The 20,369-nt window shown below is 41.8% G+C and overlaps 1 protein-coding gene across 4 annotated transcripts in view; it reads left to right on the top strand.

The window, feature by feature from the left end:
- hipk3b (homeodomain interacting protein kinase 3b) overlaps positions 1-20,369 on the top strand; it is a 30,675-nt gene that overhangs the window by 4,519 nt on the left and 5,787 nt on the right. For 3 of the 4 annotated variants that reach the window (XM_053866603.1, XM_053866604.1, XM_053866602.1), the window contains 12 exons: positions 1,056-2,370; positions 10,205-10,328; positions 14,180-14,299; positions 14,392-14,478; positions 15,360-15,544; positions 15,627-15,786; positions 16,657-16,780; positions 16,861-16,982; positions 17,531-17,646; positions 17,919-18,488; positions 19,354-19,500; positions 19,582-19,832. In XM_053866603.1, the coding sequence (XP_053722578.1) occupies positions 1,058-2,370; positions 10,205-10,328; positions 14,180-14,299; positions 14,392-14,478; positions 15,360-15,544; positions 15,627-15,786; positions 16,657-16,780; positions 16,861-16,982; positions 17,531-17,646; positions 17,919-18,488; positions 19,354-19,500; positions 19,582-19,832 (3,319 nt within the window). In that variant the 5' untranslated portion in view covers positions 1,056-1,057. Of the gene's footprint in view, positions 1-1,055; positions 2,371-10,204; positions 10,329-14,179; positions 14,300-14,391; positions 14,479-15,359; positions 15,545-15,626; positions 15,796-16,656; positions 16,781-16,860; positions 16,983-17,530; positions 17,647-17,918; positions 18,489-19,353; positions 19,501-19,581; positions 19,833-20,369 lie in introns of all 4 variants that reach the window. The other variant, XM_053866605.1, reaches the window with a different exon arrangement.

The raw sequence follows: 20,369 nt of genomic DNA, 5'->3' as shown, positions 1-20,369 counted from the left end.
ATGCCTATCTTCAGATTCGTCACTAAACCGCCTGACTTGCATGGTGTGTCTAACCAGTCACCATTAAGTGTGTTTTTTGGCAGATCAGAATTGTTGACCTACTTTGGATGAAATTGAATTTGATGCTAGGCTGGGGAGGATTGGTATGAAAATATAGTCAGGTGGACTGCAGAAAGGGAGTGAGAGAGACGTCTGCAGTCTTAAGGCCTTTAAGCTTCTTCATTTGTTTATCAGGCATTGAATGTTCTTGTAGGACAGTTAGAAGCTAATATGGCTTTTTTTGTATTTTCGTTTCTCTTTCAGCTCGAATGTTCAGTCATGTTTTATGTATTTTGTTATGTATCGCCTTCGTCCCACGTGGAATGTGGGCAGCATAAACAAGTAGTCCGATTGACATTAGACCCAGCAACATTGGATTCTGACTCAGTCTTCTGATTTGCTCACATCTATTTTGAGGGCAGGACAAGAGGCATTATTCATCCTTTATTTGTTTTCAGTGTTTCGAGCAAAAAAAAAAAGGTGGTAGCCATGTTGATGTTTTTGTGCTCTGTTAAATTTGCGTTTTTTTAATCATTACATTGTCCCAATTATAGAGTTGTCAATATGCTCTCTGGCTTAGAAAGAGGGACGACGATGGGTGTGATGCATCAAAGGTAATTGGAGACGTGAATGCTTTTGTGACTGTATGCTGGTTTGTTTGTCACTCGTTGTTCTGCGTCTCCTTATCCACTGGTTGCTTAGAGACCCACACTTGGATGCTTTGAAATGGCAGGGAAAGGTCAGGCAAGCCGTTTCTAGGTTAATCATTTTCTCTGCAGAGGTAATACCAGGACGGCTGTGTATCTTAATCAATATCAGGACAGTCTACATCCACCATTCAGTAAACTCACTGAACTGGAAGATGATGTTTTAAAGGCTCAAGACACATTTTCTTTTAGTTTATGGCTATGCTTTTGCATTATTGTGCAGCATTTATCAGTAATAATTTTGCCTCAAAATAAAACTCACAGTCATCCTCGCGACTAATGCTAAACTTTTTTTTTCTGTCCCTCCAGGTATGGCCTCACAAGTCTTGGTCTACCCACCACACATCTATCCAACCCAGACAAGTGCCTTTAGCAGTGTGAAGAAACTCAAAGTTGAGCCCAGCAGCTGTGTGTACCATGAGAGGGCCCACCCGCGGACTTATCTGAACAGCAGAAGCCTTGGCATCGTTCACCTAACAAAACAAGCCCACTCGTTTTTTAACCGAGAGTTGGATGCGGGTGTGAAAGGGCGTGGAGGACAGCGTTACCCGGTTCAGACAGTTGTGGTACGTGGTGTACAGCGACAACAGCCCGGGAAAAGAGAAGGAGGACCAAGCTCGACCGCTGCTCAGCAGCAACAGGGCGCGGGGGACGTTCACCCACCGAGCAAGGAGCAACTAGAGCAACAGCAAATAAAACAACAGCAACAGCAGACAGACTCGGCAAGTGGAGGCAGCAGTGGAGCTACAGGAGCAGGAGGAGGGGGAAGGGGAGAGGGCTGCTGTGGAGGGGGTGAAGAGAGCAGAGAGAAGGAAGGAGACAGCGAAAGGAACTGTGGAGGTTTGAACTCAGCTGACAGCGCTCAGCGATGTGGGCTGAAACGTAAAAGCGAGGACTCAGATAATCAAGGGAGCACCATGCAGATTGTGGAGGAACTCTCAATGTTGCCTGCTATGTTGCAAACAACGAATGTCGGGAATGCAGCAGTGACTGCACCTGCAGCAGTAGGGGGGGGAGGGCCACCCTCCAAACAGGGTGCAGCAGGAGGTGGAGCAGGAGGTGATGGGGACTATCAGGTTGTACAGCATGAAGTCCTGTGTTCCATCAAGAATACTTACGAAGTGCTGGATTTCTTGGGCCGTGGCACTTTTGGCCAAGTTGTGAAGTGCTGGAAAAGGGGCACCGGTGAGGTAGTGGCTGTGAAGATTCTAAAGAACCACCCGTCATATGCACGACAGGGCCAAATCGAGGTGGGCATCCTCGCTCGTCTGAGTGGGGAAAATGCAGACGAGCACAACTTGGTGAGAGCGTTTGAATGCTTTCAGCACCGCAGCCACACCTGCCTGGTGTTCGAGATGCTGGAGCAGAACTTGTATGATTTTCTGAAGCAGAATAAGTTCAGCCCACTGCCCCTGAAAGTGATACGGCCAGTGCTGCAGCAGGTGGCCACAGCTCTGAAGAAGCTGAAGAGCATGGGTCTGATACATGCAGACCTCAAGCCAGAGAACATTATGCTGGTGGACCCAGTGAGACAACCCTACAGGGTGAAGGTGATCGACTTTGGCTCAGCGAGCCATGTGTCCAAAGCAGTTTGTTCTACGTACCTCCAGTCTCGGTACTATAGGTAAGTGCAAATACGCTTTCTATGTGTGTGTGAGATGATGTTGATACAGGATCCTGCACAGCAGTCGCTTCTAGTCTCCAAACATCCACACTCAGGGTAAAAATGTCCTTCCTTGAGAAAAAAGAACAAGGAAATATCTCCCATGCTGCACGGCATCCTGTCTACCTAAAATCCACATACCAGAGACTCTAAAAAAATGTGACCCACCAGTGTCTTTGCCAAAAACCAGACTTCCTGTTGCTACTGCGTGGGAACAAAACATTTTGTGGGAATAAGGTGCCAATCTGTGAACAATAAATTCTGTTCGTGAAATAACTTGGATATAATAAGTCACGTTCAGACTTGCGATATGTCGGGAAAAATAAAGCTAAAAAATCAGTTTGTTTTCAGAGTCATGTATCACCCCAAAAATATGTCCTGAAAATTTTCTGATTTTAAAACTGCTGGATGGTGATAAGAGCTGACCGGTTTTGTCCTGTGATGACCTGAAATGAGGATTGATTAAGCTATTGGCAGATGCCATTAAAATGCGATTATTGGTATGGCTTTGGTGAATTTCCTGCAATAGTTCATCTATGTTTGTTCAGGGGAAGTTACTCTGTTTAAGGGCTGAAATTATTTGAAGAAGTTCCCTGATGTCGCTGCTTGTTTCTGAATGACTGGATGGGGAATTCTCAATATCTCAAGTTGTGAAATGAGTGACATAGCTCTTCTAAAACAACATAACTAACAAAGGTCAACACTTATTTTTATATTCTATTGATATCACATACATATCCGAGGCTTGTCACCCTTGGAGAATAGTTGGATTAATACTAACCACCTGGCTTTAGCTGTTCTCTAAATGTCAGCCAGGTGACAATTGGATCAAATAGGGGGAGATGAAGTTGCAATGCCAATCCCTGTCTTTTGTGCCAGCAAGGGGAGCAAACCCCATGATGTACGACCAACAGTTGATAACAGCTTTGCTCAAAATCCGACCTAATAGTTCGAAAATTAACTAAAATTTTGGATGACTCAGCTGAGTGCCTTGGTTGTACGTGTACTTCTTTTTGACACGCCTTGATGTTCCTGAGAGAAAAGTGAAGTAGGATTAATGATCCACATTTAGTCCTGTGTGAGCTACATTTGTGATAACATTCAAGTCTTCCTCATTGCCATCGTATTATCTCAATGACCATTTGCTCTATGAAATTTGATATGAATACATGGTCACCACTTTAACCTTTCCTAAGCTAACCACTGCTACTATGAATCTGAAAGTGGAAACCTTACTTTCATGTGACTGAATTTGGTCTTTGTTTTGGTTCGCTACAAAGACATCAATTGTAGTTTATGGGAGGAGGTGAACAGTGAAGCCATTTGAACAGTTTTTTTTATCTATAATTTCTAAATTTTGGGGACATTTTAACTGAGATGTTTCGTAACAAATCATGAAGAATGGTGTAAAATTAAAATGGCCAGTGCTGTGGAGGATTGGTCAGCTAGAATATTCTTGCGATGACTTCAATAACACATGAAAGATGGGAGGTGGAATTGAGCACATTTGGGAGGAGAGCAAATAAAAAGATCTTTCAGGGCAAAGGTGAAGCCTCATAAGAGATAAACCAATAGCCAAGACTGTTAGAGGGTGTCACGTGTACTTGTAGAATTGGAGTGACATCTAGGTAATGTCGACTGCGGGAACAAACATGCAGCAAAGCACATCATGTCACTAACGCAAATGCGTGCAAAACTGGGGCACGCATCGGCAACCGCACCCACATACCTTGCACATGTCAAAGAGTTCCTCTCATTTTGGCAAAACATTTTCAATTCCTTATCAAGATATGAGGCCACGTGTTCTCAAAAATGTCAGAACTTTTTGAAAGCCAATTCCAAGGAATTTATGGAGCCCTGACACTGCCCTGGATTTCTAAAGTTGACTTCCTTGTCTCACTTCTTTTGATTGTTATTAAACTTCCTGGAGGTAATAACATATAATTATAGCATGCAGTAAAAATGAAAGTAAAGCACACAATAGGGAGGAGTTAATTGGAGTACATGTAGTTCTGATGCAGTCTTATGGTTATCGATAATGGAAGGTAGCGTTTTATTTAGGCTACCTACTCTCACATGTCCACTGTGTATTACTAAAGCATGCCAATGTTTCACATTCAACCTAACAGAGGGTCAGAGACTTGTCCTCTTGCTTAACAGTGTTGCCTACAAAGTCTTGGGTGGGCATTCACACGATGGAGATTGTTTGTATCGAGTTCGCGTAATTTCATTTTACATTGAACACGGCTTGCAGATTTCAAAAAGTTAATTATTCAGATGATAGAAATCCAGACACAGACGTCATGAAAAATGGTAATTCGTTATTGTGATTACAATATTAATAAAAATAATTATTAAGTTTTGTGATGTGGCCATGACGAAAACTGAAATAGAAAAACTTCACTCTTTCAAGCAGGGTTGTGAGCACTGTCAGAGATACTGAAACCGAGAGTGAAGAGATGCCCAAAATAACTTTTGAGGCACAGGATGAGTGTGTTTTGACTTCTATAGATGGTGAAGCACATGGCAGCCAGAATGAATTAGGGGCAGCTTGAAATACTTTGTGCTCACTTTACTCATTCAAGGGCAACCAGCTGTATCATCAGCCAATTAATTTGCATGCTGCTGTATTTTCCTTCTTGTGAATGCAGCGTTCGATGTTTACAGGCCTGTAACCTGCAACCAGGAAGGATATCAAGTTTATTTGACCAGCAGCCACTTGGTCCCTCGTGGTCATTTGGCTGGACCCTGTCTTCAACAGTCCACTGGTTTTTATTTTGTAGAAAGAGTAAATACACCCCGTGGGGTTTCTCAGTTAGTGAGATGCATTTCCTGTTTTCATTCAATGTTTCCTTGTTTGTGCGTGCTGCTTATATAGCGCGTTTTTTCCTATCTCATATTGGCAGTCACGTGTGTGTATTTTAACCCGGCATTTCCAGGACTTCTTTCAGGAGTTTAGTCTCTGCCATGTGCCCAGTGCCAAGGTCATCCAAACTTTATAAACAGGCCTTCACATTCATATTACCATCAACCAATGACATTTTGTTTTGCACTCTGAAGCCACACAATATAGCAAGGACATATGAAGAGACTGACCGCAGCTGATTGGAGAGAGATTTACTTTTCATGAATAAAAACTAGTTTATCCATCACTGAAGGCACTTGACTTTAAAATGGTTTGATGATAAAGGTCTGTAAACAATGACGTGAAATACTTGGTGTTTTATGAATATATAATATAATATAATTTAATAATAAATTAGTGGATTCATGTTGATTTGTGCCAATATAGCTAGAAATCTTTGTCCCTGCTCCAGATAGCGTAGTAGTAGTTACATTTATTGAAATGGCATCAGCTGCTTCTTAAAAGCCTTTCTACAGTTTTTCTAATTAATTTATGACATTTCGTTGAATTGAAAATTCAATTGTATGGTGGGTTTGAGCGCTTCTTACCCTCAACTAAAGAGTCAGCGTTCAAAGTTTTCTGTGAGTCAGATGAATATCTGGCTTGGTGTTGCGTTTCCCAGTCAGATGGGCTTTAAGGCACTGTATACTAATTCCTTGTCTTTCTATGAAGACAGCTACTTTAAGAGCCACTCAACATTGTGAGAGCAGTCTGTTGTGAGTCTCTGCTGCATCAAGGGAAACAAAACCTTTCCAAACAGGTTTTTATTCAGAAGGCGCTTCTTTTATGGTGAGAGATTTATAGTGACTCAGGCAGGTTTGGGGCAATGTTCTTCAAATTGTGTGAATAATTTGTAACTTTGCTTAAAATCATTAGCTGAGTGATGCAGTAAGAAGGGAACGTGTGATTAATCACTGTAATTTCAGTTGAACGCTGAAATATATTCAGGCAGCAGAAGGATGAGAAAATATAAAATCCATTTGAGACTTAAAATGTAAGCCTCAACTATCTGTCTGATATTTGGTTATTTTAATCTTTTAATTTAATGTACATTTTTTTTAAATAATCGTCAAATCAGGGAAAAAAATCTTTAAAAATGCAAAAAATCTCAAAGTACATTCAGTTTTTTTAACGTCCCTGAGCTGTAATAAATAAGTACTAACAATGTACACATCTATGTTTTACGTCTGACAAACACACAATTTGTACAAAAAGATGTTTTTGTTGTGACTTGAGCCGTCACAACAATAAATAATTTCAGGGCGATACAAATCATACACCTTGGATTGCACCTCACCGACCCATTAAGCAGCATCATAATATGTATTAATTTTAATCATTTATTTGATTGATTGGTTGTAGTCGATCCAGTAAAGTCACAGCAGCATTGAAAGGAAAATAATAACATTTTATTAACACACATTCTTGGACTTTAACTCATCATTGACTCTAGCATGGCCACATGGATTTGTTAGGGCGATGAAGTCAGATGTTCAATTTTACTTCTGTCTTTTTTTCTGGTATAAAGCATGCATATGAAATAATGTCCATTGCACCTTTACCACTTAGTCTTGAGTGTTTTACTGAATACTGCAGAATGCTTTGCGGCTATTGTCATAAAATGCTCATGAAAGCCACGAGTGATGTTTAGCTGTACAATTACTCTGCTCCCCACTAGTTGCCTCTTTTATTTGCTCTTCCCTTTGTTCGCTGGTTGGATGCCTTTTCTCATATTGTTCCATCCGGAGTGGGCAGTGATGGGAGGATCAAAGATCTATTTCTGGAGTGTGAGATAATGTCTAGAATTGAAACCGTACACTGACAAAAACATGAAATCCTTGCTGTTGTAAGTTTGTTGCTTCTGATTCTCTGCTTTTCAGATTCTTGTGTTTTACTGGAGCTGGCAGATTTTTTGTGTTTTCTAGTTGTCAGCACTTTGATAATCTCGTATGGTTTATACAGGTCCATCTAAGCATCAGTGGAGGGAAAAAGGGAATTTTATTATTGAAAACTCCTGGTAATGTGGTCTTTCATAATTTGTGTGGTCTTTGAGAACCCAAAACACCTGTTTAATTATGGGTTGCCTTTATTTACTTTGCACAAAACACTTAAGTGCTTTAATTGGCTCTATGACATTTGATTATTATAGTTTTTTTAATACTAATATAATATTCTTAATTACTGTTGAGCCTTGTGCGCTAAAGTAAGTGACGCTAAATTTAACATTGATTACAAATTGTTTACATTGACTTCGCTTTGAATGTCGGTGTCTATTATCATTTTCTTGACTGACTTTGATAACCGAAAATATTGTTTCTAATGAGCGGTGAGAAGTGCTAAGCTACAATGACCAAACCCATGGAATTCATGGTATTAGATGAGCAGCCCTTTTCAGTTGTTGAAGACCAAGTTCTAATAATGCTCAAGTGGAAATATTGCATTTTGTACTGGTGGTGGTTTTTGTCTCAATTTGGCTGTGACAGATGCCAAAAGAAAACCACTTTTTTTTAAAGTACATTTTAAGAAGACTGTGTGCCGACTGAAGAGAGATGTTTTTTTTGTGCTGCTTCTCAGCTCACCTTCATTATGCAGTTTACCTGTGCCTCTGCTTAGCTGGGTTTCATCTTACCCCAGGATCCTACAGCCTATATCAGGTGGATTGTCCATAATAATATGCATTATTGCAGAATGGAACAATGATTATTTAGACAATATAAATTAATATTCTGTTCTCATTCATGTGTCTGGCACAGCATATGGCCACATGGCTTCATCTCTTCTTGCTCTCAGTGGCACTTCAACTTGTATGCCATGTCCTCAGGATGGAAAATAGATCTGGTTTCAAGGGAGCGCAGTGAAGGCTTATGTTGCGTTGATGAGGTGGAGCGTGGCAGCCATGGCAACATCTAGTCATTTGCTGACTCTCTTTGAAGGGAAAGGAGAACTTTTTACTTGTTTTACTTTTAAATTCACATGCTGCACTTGTCTGGGTTTTAAACACGTCTCATTACTTGAAGGATGGAAGTTCCTACATTAATCCCCTTGCTTTATATTTGATGGATGACCTGGCAAATGATGTACCACTTCAAAATCCCTTCTCATCTGTCATTCTTCCATAAAGACAATCTTATAAATAGTTCTCAGTCGAGAGATTAAAGCGTTGTTTCTTTTCGTTTCTTTTCTGTCTCTATGTCCTCACAGCTGCTTTGTGTGTATTTTGATCGTGCTATAAAACGCTCTCTATTCTATTTTAGAAGGTCTTTGTTTCGTTGTTGCTAACCAAATCTAGTGACTGTGCAGTGACTCTAGAATGTGCCGCTGTGTTCAAACTGTGAATGGATGTGTATAGTGTGGCGATTATTTGCAAATTCTGCAATTTGCACTATGGCCTGTTTACAACAGCCACTCCTTCATGTTTGTTAGAGATATTAAAATAGCTGCTGCTGCTGAGCATCATTAAGTTTGCGGCCTAGTGCCTTGATCAAGAGCACTTAAAGTGTGCTGAGGTCGATTTGCATGTCCCAAGCTGCCGGTCAAAACCCAATTATGGTCCATGTTGTCTTGCAAACCTGTAATCTTTGTTCTTTAGCTGAGACCTAACTGCCACGCTCCTCTTGGACAATTTTTAGGGCTCACCATTTTACCTGTGGTTTCTCTACTCTGCCATTTTCAGATCAGTTAAGTAAAGCTGTTCATATGTTTCACATTGGGCTGGTGATTTGACAAAATTTTCTGATTGTTTCACTCTATTTGGCACCTTTTTACGGTTACGTTACGGCTGACTTTCTTCGAGGTTTTTTCCGTCAGTTCTTATCACCAAACGAACAAACAAACAAAAACCAAAAAAGCGCCAAAACACATCAGATTAAAAGGCTTTTGATAGATTTTTGTAAGCAGTTCTTCCTGTCCACAGCGTCAGATATCCTGTTCCCAGCACTCATCTCACCCATGCCTTGTTGACCCATTAAATGCGAGTGTTGCGACTCGCAAGACGATTATAGCCGCGAGATTTCACCCCAAAACAAACATGGTGCTCACGATGGCAAAGCCGCGGGTCCATAATCGCAGAATTTCGATCCAATTCAGTGAAATTACCAGGGAGAAACACCATTTTCATGCTTTCGCTGGTCTGAGTAACCAAATGGGCAGGCCTCGTTAAACCGAAACTTACTTGTATAAACACATTTATTTTATTTACTTCTTCTGAAATAAATACAAATTAGACAAGACAAGTTACTGTTATGTTGCATATTATCAATTAATTGTTCCAGTTCTTTTATTAAATTGTTTAAAATGTACTTGTGAAATGTATCCCTGGAACAGTGCTCTACGTGTATAAGACAACTGCATACTTATTTATGTCACACTCTCATTGGTGTGCTGTAGTTAACAGTCTTTGTTGTGTCTCACAAACTCTGGTGGTTGGAGGCAGATGTCAGCATGTCTTAAGACTAGTGGATCTGACAGGTGTGCGTCACCGCTCTGTGGTGTGGCAGTATTGGGCTGTGATGGCACAAAAGTTGTATAAAGAAGTGGCAACCTGACTTAAACCTGCCTGGACGAGCTGTAGCAGACTGTCAGAGCTCTTACCCCACAGTTGCTGACCTGCTAACCCACTGGCTCAGCTCCTGCTGCTTTGTTAGTGTAGCGCACAAACTGTGATGAACAAACACGGACCCACAAATGAGCCGTAATATCAGTCATGATTCTTATTGTAAAACAAAAAAGCAGCTCCATACTGTGGAGTTGTGCTTTGTTTCTGTGATGTTTTGATGAACATTTGACCCCGTGTTTCTGTGATGTTTTGATGAACATTTGACCCCGAATATTTGGAGATGCATGATGTTTTTTGGTTCCTAACTGTTTTGTATCTTTCTGTATTTCCCACAGGGCTCCAGAGATTATTTTGGGATTACCATTTTGTGAAGCCATAGACATGTGGTCCCTCGGGTGTGTGATAGCTGAGCTTTTTCTCGGCTGGCCCCTTTACCCTGGGGCTCTGGAGTACGACCAGGTAAACAAGCTTGTCTTTGCTTCTTCTGTTTTGTGGTTTTGTGACTTCCTCCCCACAAAAACAGACTTTCACTCAAAAATGAGACTAAAAGCTCATGTGAATCATGCCACTGAAGTTGCTTCCAAACAGTGTGAGTGACTCTTCTCTGTTGTCTTTATATTGGAACCTAGTTTGTTCCTTGTTTTTCCATCAATTCCTACTCTACTGACTTCAGGGTCAGGAGTAACCAGTTTCCAAAATGAGTTCTTAACCTTTCTTTGATAATGTTTTCATGTGACACATGGTTGCAGTCATTGTGTCGCCCAGTTTTAACCCTGTCACCAAAACTCGATACACTTTTCTTCTCAGAAACCATAGGTCACGGGTACATGGCAGCCCAGAAAACGAAATTCCTTGTCCTTGTGTGTAGATTTGGGCTTCAATTACCGACACGCAGGACGATTTTTTTATTGTTAGTAGATGTGAATTATTGGTTTTAGGAAGTTGCATGAACATAAGAGGACTGTTAGTGCCATTGCTGTTAATCAATGACAAGCTAGGTCATGACCCTGTCTGTGGATATTTTTAAAGTGGAGATTCTAAATCTTGACACCAATTTGTACTGTAGCTCGCTTTTTTCCTGAACTCCTGTTTAACGGTAATATGTGATATTTATTCTGTCAAAGGTGTGAGAATTTGAAAACCCAGATTATAATTACTTTGTGACATGTCTTTGGTTATATATAAGTATATATAGCACCATTTCATACCAGAGTCAGTTTGAAAAGAAGAGCGAGAGAGGAGATCAAAGAAAAGAAAGTAAGAATAGGACTCAAAAATAGATTGCACGCTTGGAGAAGACAATGGCACACAGCTTAAACTCGGGTAGGAAAATATATAATGGGTGGTACCGACCCGACTAAAATGCATAACCTTGTGAAAAAAAAAAAAAAAGAAAAAGTGGTTGTGTCAGCCTTTGAATCCCAAATTCTTTTTTTCTACTGAGGTGGAAACTTTTCTCTCTTCTAAGGATGGCATGGGAGAGAGAATGGAATCAATAGAATATTTTGTGGTTGAGGCAAGACAGATGGATTTTTGTTGTCGAGAGAAATGTGACCACAGAGTGACTCATGCTAACAAATTGTTCCGTGGTGCCACAGTCACTGTGTGGCTTGTTTCAGCTGTCGCCGGAGTTAGCAAGCAGAAAAGGTTCTTCTTGTGATTGATGGCTTATCTGTTAGGAGCTGCTGGATGCCTGCCCCTCCCAGTTACTGTCTTCCTGGGACTAGACTGATCTGGGCTTACGTTGAGCGGCTTTCCCCTGCCCCAGAGCCTTTTCTACTCAAAGTCTGCCGGCCAAGCCTGAATCTGATTCTGCCCTGTTCCACAGCACACCATGCATAACACCTCTTAGCCCTTCCGCTCTAATGCCTGAGTATTTTTGTGACCCAGCATTATTTTCTGTGCTCTACTCGAGGCAGAGATATGAGAAATCACGCACACGTCTCCTATAACTGCTGCAAGTTCGACAGTTGGACTCGTCTATCGTGGCAAATCATCAAAACTTTTTAAGATCACTGAAAAGAGATTTAATTCAGCCAGTATGAGAGGTGGCTTTGAGAAACTTTGCAGCCATTTTTCCTGTAATCCTTTTAGGAATAAGTGGAAGAAAATGGATGGACTGAGCACTTGTAAAGTCCCCTTCATTTTATGATGGAAGTTCTTTGACCTAATGCGTACAATTGATCATTATCACTTGTCTTAACCTGAAGGGGAAGGTCCATTGGTTTATAATATACTCAATTTCTCTGCTCAGGGTCAAAGTTCATTCCTAAGACAGAGAGGAAGACTTCATTTCTGAGTGTGAACAGTACCATCAGGTTATAATGTATTAATCCTCATCCAGTCATTTCAGTGTCTGGTACTTAGGTGACTCAGTTTGTTAGATGTCCTTCGTTCCTTTACATTTGGCTCATGCCAGCAACTTTAACGGTGTTGTGCTTAGTTTGGTATCAGTGCTGTTGAATCTGAGTCCAGATTAAACGCACACAATAACAAAAACATGTATCATATTTGTTGTTTTTGTTGGATGCAAGTGTGTGAATGCTAGATGCCGCCTCCGTGCGAGACAAAGATCACTGATAAAAACCTCAACTGTTGTTTGATTTAAACCCGCAAAGATTTAGCATATTAAAAAACCCTAAACCAAGGGATGCAGCACAATCATCAGGAAATGTGATTCCATGACGCCAATACACAGACCTTATGACAACTTGAGAGTCGTGAGATTTGACCAAGCTTTTTCTTTTCATGTTGCGACTCGAAATGCCTCATAACTAGTTTTACAAGGATTTTCATTCCACTAACTGGAGAGCATATGAAAGTTGAGTCATTAAATAGTTCACACTGAAATGACACCTGTAGAAGTTAACCTCAAGAGGTGATTGATACTACACGTGATCCGACACGTGGACCTAATAAAGATATAGTAGCATGTCTTCAGTAGGGTCAGACTGATTTTTTTTCTTTTAGGGCCAATACAAGTATTGATAATCTGGTGGCCCAGGAAAGGTTTTAAATCTCCAATCTGTAGCGGTCCTTCTCTTCATATGTCCGGCCGGGAATGTGTTTTTGCATTTTGGCTTAATACGTTTGATCACTTTAGAGTTTGTCTTTAAAATGCCGTAGTGGTGCGCCATGATCGTTCATATGTAGCAGAAACCCTGTATTGGAAGTTAGTCATCAGCTGATCTGTTTTTTTTCCCTCTAATTTTCTCCTGTCTCTAACTGTTTATATAAGTAATGAGGCCATTTCATCTACTCCAATACAGAACCAAATGAGCCAAGACGGCGGCGCTGCATGGGCAACTTAACTTCATTGAGTCCTGACATTTGTAAATCACTGCTCTTCTCTCATGCTTAGAGACAGCCAGGCATGTGCTATGTGATGACTTCTGAGATATACACTATGTTAGGGGAAACACTTCATCCACGAAATCTGACGTCCAGGCACCGGCCTCTGTCTACGTGAGACTGTTTTTAAATCAATTTTGAGAGGGCCCCAACTTTAATGAAAGGGAACATCCCTGTCTTTAGGTAAATGATACATCCTTCCCTCTCAGTTTCCAGTTATTTGGCTGTGATGGTGTTTTGGCTGGATTATACAAAAGGAGTAAACAGTTATCAAGGCACGGTGGCCTCAGTGGCGTATTCAACAAAACAAGCACTTGCTGCACATTTCTCACTGATGCAGGTATGTGCTCGTATGTGAGACGAAACCTGTTCATATGGAGCCCTTATGAAATGATTTCCCACACATAGGATGAATTAATATTGGTTTGCTTCTGCCTACTACTGTCACAGTAATTCAACAACTACCGGTACGTTCTTGAGCCAAAGATGGGATCCATTTCATTAAAAAAAAAAAATCTTTGTTTTGCTGGAGACTAGAGCTTGACTTTTTTGTCCTGTTGTACTAAGCAGTGACCCTCTAATGCTAGTTGTCCTTAGCACAGGAGTGAGATTGACGTCAGCCAGCCTCGCTGGTGCCCTCTGGCCTACCGGTGCATGAGTGACGGTCGTATATCACAGCATCTGGCATTGACAACACAATAACTTTGTTATTGGCGTTCACATAAAAGGGCTGTGAACCCGTGGAGCACAAGTTGTCTTCCAATCAGAGCTGGTCCACTTTAACACAGCATGAGCCACGGGTTCTGAAATGTGCTGAATTGTGGTTTTGCTATGCAAATATAATGAAGCGGTTGATGTACGAATCTGATTCTGGGAGAGGGGTAGTTCATGTTTAATGAACGATGAACCGCATTCATTAGAAAGCTAATCCAGAGTTCTGACCTTTCCTGTCCGTCCAGATTCGCTACATCTCACAGACACAAGGTTTGCCAGCAGACCATCTATTAAACTCTGGGACAAAGACGACACGGTTCTTCTGCAGAGAGTCGGACTCACCTTATGCCGCGTGGAGACTAAAGGTACCCGCAGCTTCACGCCCACACTTTAAATCTACCTCTATATTTGTGGTGCTTCAAGGAAGAACAACTGAAATTCTGTTTAATTTCCACAGTCAACAGACGAGCACGAGACAGAGACTGGAATGAAGTCAAAGGAAGCGAGAAAGTACATCTTCAGCTGTTTGGATGACATAGTGCATGTATGTACATCTCTGACTACACTGTTCTATTTCAAGGCGGGTGGTGAAGGCTATTCAGTTACTAATTCTGAGGGCCTGCTTTTAACAAGGGTGTAGCTTGGACACAACTGTGTTCTGGCAGTGAGCCGCGTTGGCTTATAATAATTTAGACTTTTTTTTGAGACAGGTTTGAGTGCTGAAGACAAAGATACAGCAACAACTCATCTAAAAAATATTTGTCCATTTAATGAACAATCGCAAGTTTTGGCTAACAAAAAAATGTATATCACAAAGTGCAGCCCCAATAATTATAGTGGACTTTAACAAGATATTTACGATCAATTAATTACAACGTTATTACGATTAATTACAAAAAAAAAAAAAAAAAAAAATTTACAGTTTTCTCTTCAGACAACACGGAACCTTTGTAAGTGCAGGAGTTCCTGGTCCACTGATCACACTGATGCACAAGACACTTAGCAGCTAGGATGAGAACAACAACAACAAACATGGCGGAATCCCTGAACAAAAGCAAACAAAAGCATCTGTTTGCTTTGGTTCAGGGATGTTTTTCATTACTCAATGGCCAGGGTTTCCACGACTCTGAATGTTCTTGAAATTCTTATAAAATTGAAATTGTAATACAAATATTTTCAAGACATGAAAAGAGCTTTAGTTTAAGTAAGGTGATATAAAAACTTGAATACAGCCACCATCGTGATTTATTGTGCTATTTTCAAACTGATGGAAAATAGACAATATTTTGTTGTTTAAATGTATGTGTGGGTCCATCATTTGATTCAGTAAAATACCAAATTCATTCCAATTGAAAAATGTGTCTTCTTCCAGCGAGTATTCTTATACCATTAAACTGTGATTAATTGATTAATGAATTGTCATAGGTGAACTTGGTGATGAATCTGGAAGGAGGTGACTTGCTGGCGGAGAAGGCCGATCGACTGGAGTTTGTGGGGCTGCTGAAGAAAATGCTCTTGATCGACGCAGAGGAAAGAATCGCCCCAGGAGAAGCTCTGAACCATCCATTTGTGACGATGCAACACCTGCTTGACTTTCCACACAGCAACCAGTGAATACTCCTCTCTCCATTTTGCACACACTTCCCATTTATTTGATAAAATGTTTGAATAACACTGTGTGTTTTCCTCCAGTGTCAAGTCATGTTTCCACATCATGGATGCCTGCTCCGCACGTGCCAGCGTGTATGAGTTCGCTAACAGAAACAAAGGCCCTTTCGTGAGACCAGGGACCACAACCGCTGCTGCCTCAGTCAACCACCCGTTTAGGAAGATGGCTGTTGTCCACACTCAAGTACGTCAGGCAAGAAAACATTGGCTGAATAATTGGATAAACCCTGGACACTTGGTCAGACGTCACAATAATCACAGATGTATTTCCTGTTTTGTTAAATCATGTTGGCAATAAGTGGGCTGTTATCGCCTTTATGTTGGCAGACGTCTGTCTGTGCCTCGCTGTCATGACAACGGAGTCATGTCATTTTGCTGAGGTCATGGCAACTGTGTTAAATTAAGTGGTTGCTGAGGAGAAAACTGGTCATGCAGTGCCTTATCTTCCTGACACCGGAACGGGTTATACATGCTGAAGTACATTCATCTTGATAGAATTTCAACATTATACTAAAGCGTTGATAATACTGTATTATACTATGCCAAACTGACTTGTTTCCTGGATTACATAACACAACATAGCTATAATAATCTAGTTATCAATAGGCTAGCAACTCTAACCCCACCGTATGTTATTACAAATAACAATACACAAATATTGCTTTATAAACTTCATCTTACTTTGTCATACATAATTGTCTGCTGTATTGACTTATGAATGCATTATAAAGAAAAAGTGCATTACGGGTCAGTCTGAATTCCATTGTTGTTCTGTCTTGGGCCATGATAGTGATTAAGTTACTCGATCATTAATAGGATTATTTTGTTGATAGTTACAACTGGCTCTAATAAAGATGGAGGGAATAAGGGGAAAACATAAGAGTAGTCAAAAGTTGAAGCAGCAAAAAAGCATGATTGTGACCTTTTGTATAAATTTTGACTTATGCAAGAGGCATTTTAATGTGTGTCTGTCCAGGTCTCTGAACTCCTGATGTGTTTAAAACAATACAGTCGCTCATGTTTTTATGTATCCTTGTTTTGTATTATACTCTAGGCTTTGGCCCCATCTGCTCCATCTGTGATCCACCCTGGAATTCCACTGCAGGCTGGAAGCGGTCAGTTTGCAGGCAATGAATCATTTCAGCAGGCGCTCATCTTATGTCCCCCAACAATCCCAGGTAAGTGAAACCATATGATTTCTGTTGTTTCTCTTGTGCTGTGTTTAGGTCAAGTGGTTTAATGCTTGTTGTCCCTGCAGGAATACCTCCAAACACAGCAAAACCTGCTGGATATTCAGTTCGAATGGAGGCCTCCGTGCCACTTGCCACTCAAGCGCCCCCAATCCAGCCAATTCAAATACGACCTGGAGTTATTACACAGGTATGGGTTTGTTATTAATGGTGCTTGACTTCGGCCATTTGGTGTAATAATATAGATATATTTCTCTGCGTAAAGAACCTTATTTACTTCGCCGTCAGCACATAGCAGTACTCTTCTGTTAGAATTGGGTGTGAATATAGGCTTTAAACTATGTTGACTTGCATGCGTTCTGCAATGATCTTTCCTCTAAACTCTTTCATTGAAGTGAGAAATGAAAATGTCTCCGCAACTGAAAACACTGATGAAAAGCTACAACCATCATGTTGTACCGAAAAGGCCGAGAGTGCAAAAGTGTTAGAGCGTTTGTTTTCACGCTGGCAGTTAAAACGGCTGATGTTGGTGGATCCTGTGCTTCACCAGCCACTTGGTTTTTATATGCGTTTGTCGATTTACAATCTGAAAGTCTGCTCATTGGAAGTGACAAGTACGATGGCTAAAAAGCTTGTAATTATTCATTGTGATGAGCGTAATGGTGTTTATGCTCACAGAAATAAACCAGAATCCATCCAAATATGATGAACATTCTTTACTTCTCTGCCCTGGAACAGGCCTGGTCGAACCGAGCCCAGCAGATCTTGGTGCCCACATGGCAGCAGGTGCCCCCACCACCAACCACTTTGGCATCAGAAACGGTGGCTGCCTCACAGAGATTGGGAGACTGGGGGTAAATTACAAGTTTTTTTTTTCTTTAGTCGTGCTGTCGAGAATACAAAATCAAATCTGAGCTCCGACATGTAAAACCATATTTAGTATCTTCAGAGCTGATATGCACCTGTGGGAATAGTTGCTCTGCTCTGATACAGGATGAGTCCGCCCCTGAATATAAATGATCGATGAGTCATCCCCGTCCTCCGAGATGAACGACTGCATCCATTTTACAAGTAATGGTGCAAAAGGCTTTTGCCTCTATAAATGCTCTGTGTGTTCTTTATGCAGGAAAGTGCGTCCCCATGGCAACCATTACAGCTCCTTGATTGCACACCCTCAACCGTTCTTAACCAACCAAATGACCATGCCCACCCACCAGCCCATCAACATAGGCATTGCACATGTGGTGTGGCCACAGGCTGCGGCCAACAAGAGAGACAAGCCTTGTGTGAACAGGTCAGCCTTCTTCTTCTTGTCTGTCTGTCACTTTTGTTTCTCGGTGACTGTGACCAACTCTCTCTGCAGGGGTAGCATATTTTCCCAAAACACCAACATCCCAAATGCAACATGCCAGTCCCCAAAGATGGCTGATACAGCAAAGAATGTGGTCGACGTCCAGGAGGAGGAGGCCAGGTGTCCGGATGAAGGTCACGCCGCTGTTCAGACACAAGATTCAGTGCAGGTGGAAGGCGACGATGAGGAGGAGAACTGCTGTAAGATTGAGCGAGACTGCGAGGAGATCTCGACTCAAGAGCAGCGGCATGCGATGGTGATCTCGGACCTAACAAGCCCGTCTGTCAGTGTCATCAGTATTAGCAGTGACGAGGAGGAGAGCTCACAGAGACACCCAATGGGGGAGTAAGTATAAGCTGCACAGTTGTTTAAATACATTAGTATAAGGCTTTGGTTAGTATGAGGGATGCTCCGATCGATCGCTGGTTGTGATGCGTCCGCTCCTCCCTACTCACTGCTCACTAAGCAGCAGCATGTCTGCTGTGGGAGGTCTTTCAATCTGTCAAAGCGCCAGCACTTGACAGCACACACAGAGTTTTCTGGGTTCATGAAAGTGAGACCGCTGGTTCCTCAGCAGCAGGTTGTTAGTACAGCTAACGCTTAGAAACACCCCTGGGTCCAAGCGTGACATTCGGAATGATAAGAAAGTAAGAAGCTCGATGACCTTTCTCAGGATCCTGTCGTTTCCGTCTCCACGTAAACGACAGGATCCTGAGAAATCCGTTGTGGAGTCGGGTGCAGTGTTCATGAGCCACCTCCACATCCGGAGTGGAAACGTTCATAAATGCAGTGCTCTCTGTCTCGGAGTCCCACTACAGTATGTAAATATTTCACGGACATAGCACAGTCTCTAGAGATTCACCTGCAACGTCTCACATCGAATTAAATGTTTTTCAGTTGTTCCTTTTGACAGAGTAGTTGCTGCATTCAGCAAGGTTTTTCTATTATTGCCACCTTGAAGTGATATAAAAACGTGTCTGAATTAAAATGATTTACAGTTATTTTTTTCACATCATGTACTCAGAAGGTCTCATCATTTTGATTGTTGAATCCACGTATTGGTACCGGTGATCGGTATCAGTGATCGGCAGCAAAAATCCTGATCGGAGTGTCCCTAATTAGTGTAGTTAGCAAGCATATTTTAGCTGTACAGTAGTACACAATTGCATTTGTGATGATGTTAAAAGAATAATTTCTCCTTGTGCCTTAGGTGCAAGGGTAGTGCTGATTGTGAGGCGTGTCAGAGCACAGTGAGCATGGAGAGAGTATGTTCCCTCAGCAGTCCTGACAGCACATTGAGCACCAGCTCTTCGGCCTCTGCCCAGTGCAGCACATCGCCCTGCAAGCATCCCAACAGGTAGCTGTGACACAAAAAGGATTCAACCTAATTTGTCGACTCCGATGTAAACGTGTCCCCGTTGAAAAAAACTCCCTGCAGCATGTCCGATGACGAGCAAGAGAGCGGCTGCGACACAGTGGACACCTCGCCTGCCTCTGATGACCATAGCAACAATCCCTTCACGGAGCCCCGCTTCATCACAGACAGCAATCAGAACTGCGAGCCACGTGTCGCGTGTGTCGCCCCGGAGACGGAGCCCAGCAAGCCACCGGTGCGGACTGTTGCCGTGCCTCCAATGAGGGTGCAGAACAACAACAACACTTCTGTCGGGGAAGCAACCATCCGTACAGGTAAAAGCAGACGCTGTGTTCTTAGAGCAGACATTATTCAAACAGCAACAACGACCAGGATTAACATGTACTCTTGCTTATACACAATTGTTCTGGCCTCTTTTTATGAATGCCATATTCTCATTATCTAGTGACCATTTCCACCAATAAAAAAAAAAGTTATTTTCATTTAATGCGCAGGTTTATAATGTTCATGCATGTACGCTGCACAAGTGCTACCTACCTAAGGGTTTTGGTTTGCAGGTTGTCACGGTAACCAGTCAAAATGACTTGTTTTTTTTGCCCCTGAGATTACAGGGCAGGGTTTCTTGTGCACTCACATTATATGAAGCAGCCTCCTGGTATGATCCAAGCGTGCAAGTCTGAGCGGTTCATGTGGGCTCAACAGTTCTGTCGCCGATGATGATGTCTGCTCTGCAGGTCACATGGCCTGGGATTATGCTGTTTTAGTAGGCCACAGAGGTTCTCACAGGTGATGATTATGGGTGACCTCTCCTGATATATCTGCTGCAGTGTCTGGAGTGGATATTTTTGCGT

The sequence above is a fragment of the Synchiropus splendidus genome, chromosome 5, assembly GCF_027744825.2.
Source record: "Synchiropus splendidus isolate RoL2022-P1 chromosome 5, RoL_Sspl_1.0, whole genome shotgun sequence".
NCBI lineage: Eukaryota > Metazoa > Chordata > Actinopteri > Syngnathiformes > Callionymidae > Synchiropus > Synchiropus splendidus.
This window is presented reverse-complemented; position numbering and strand designations above follow the sequence as displayed.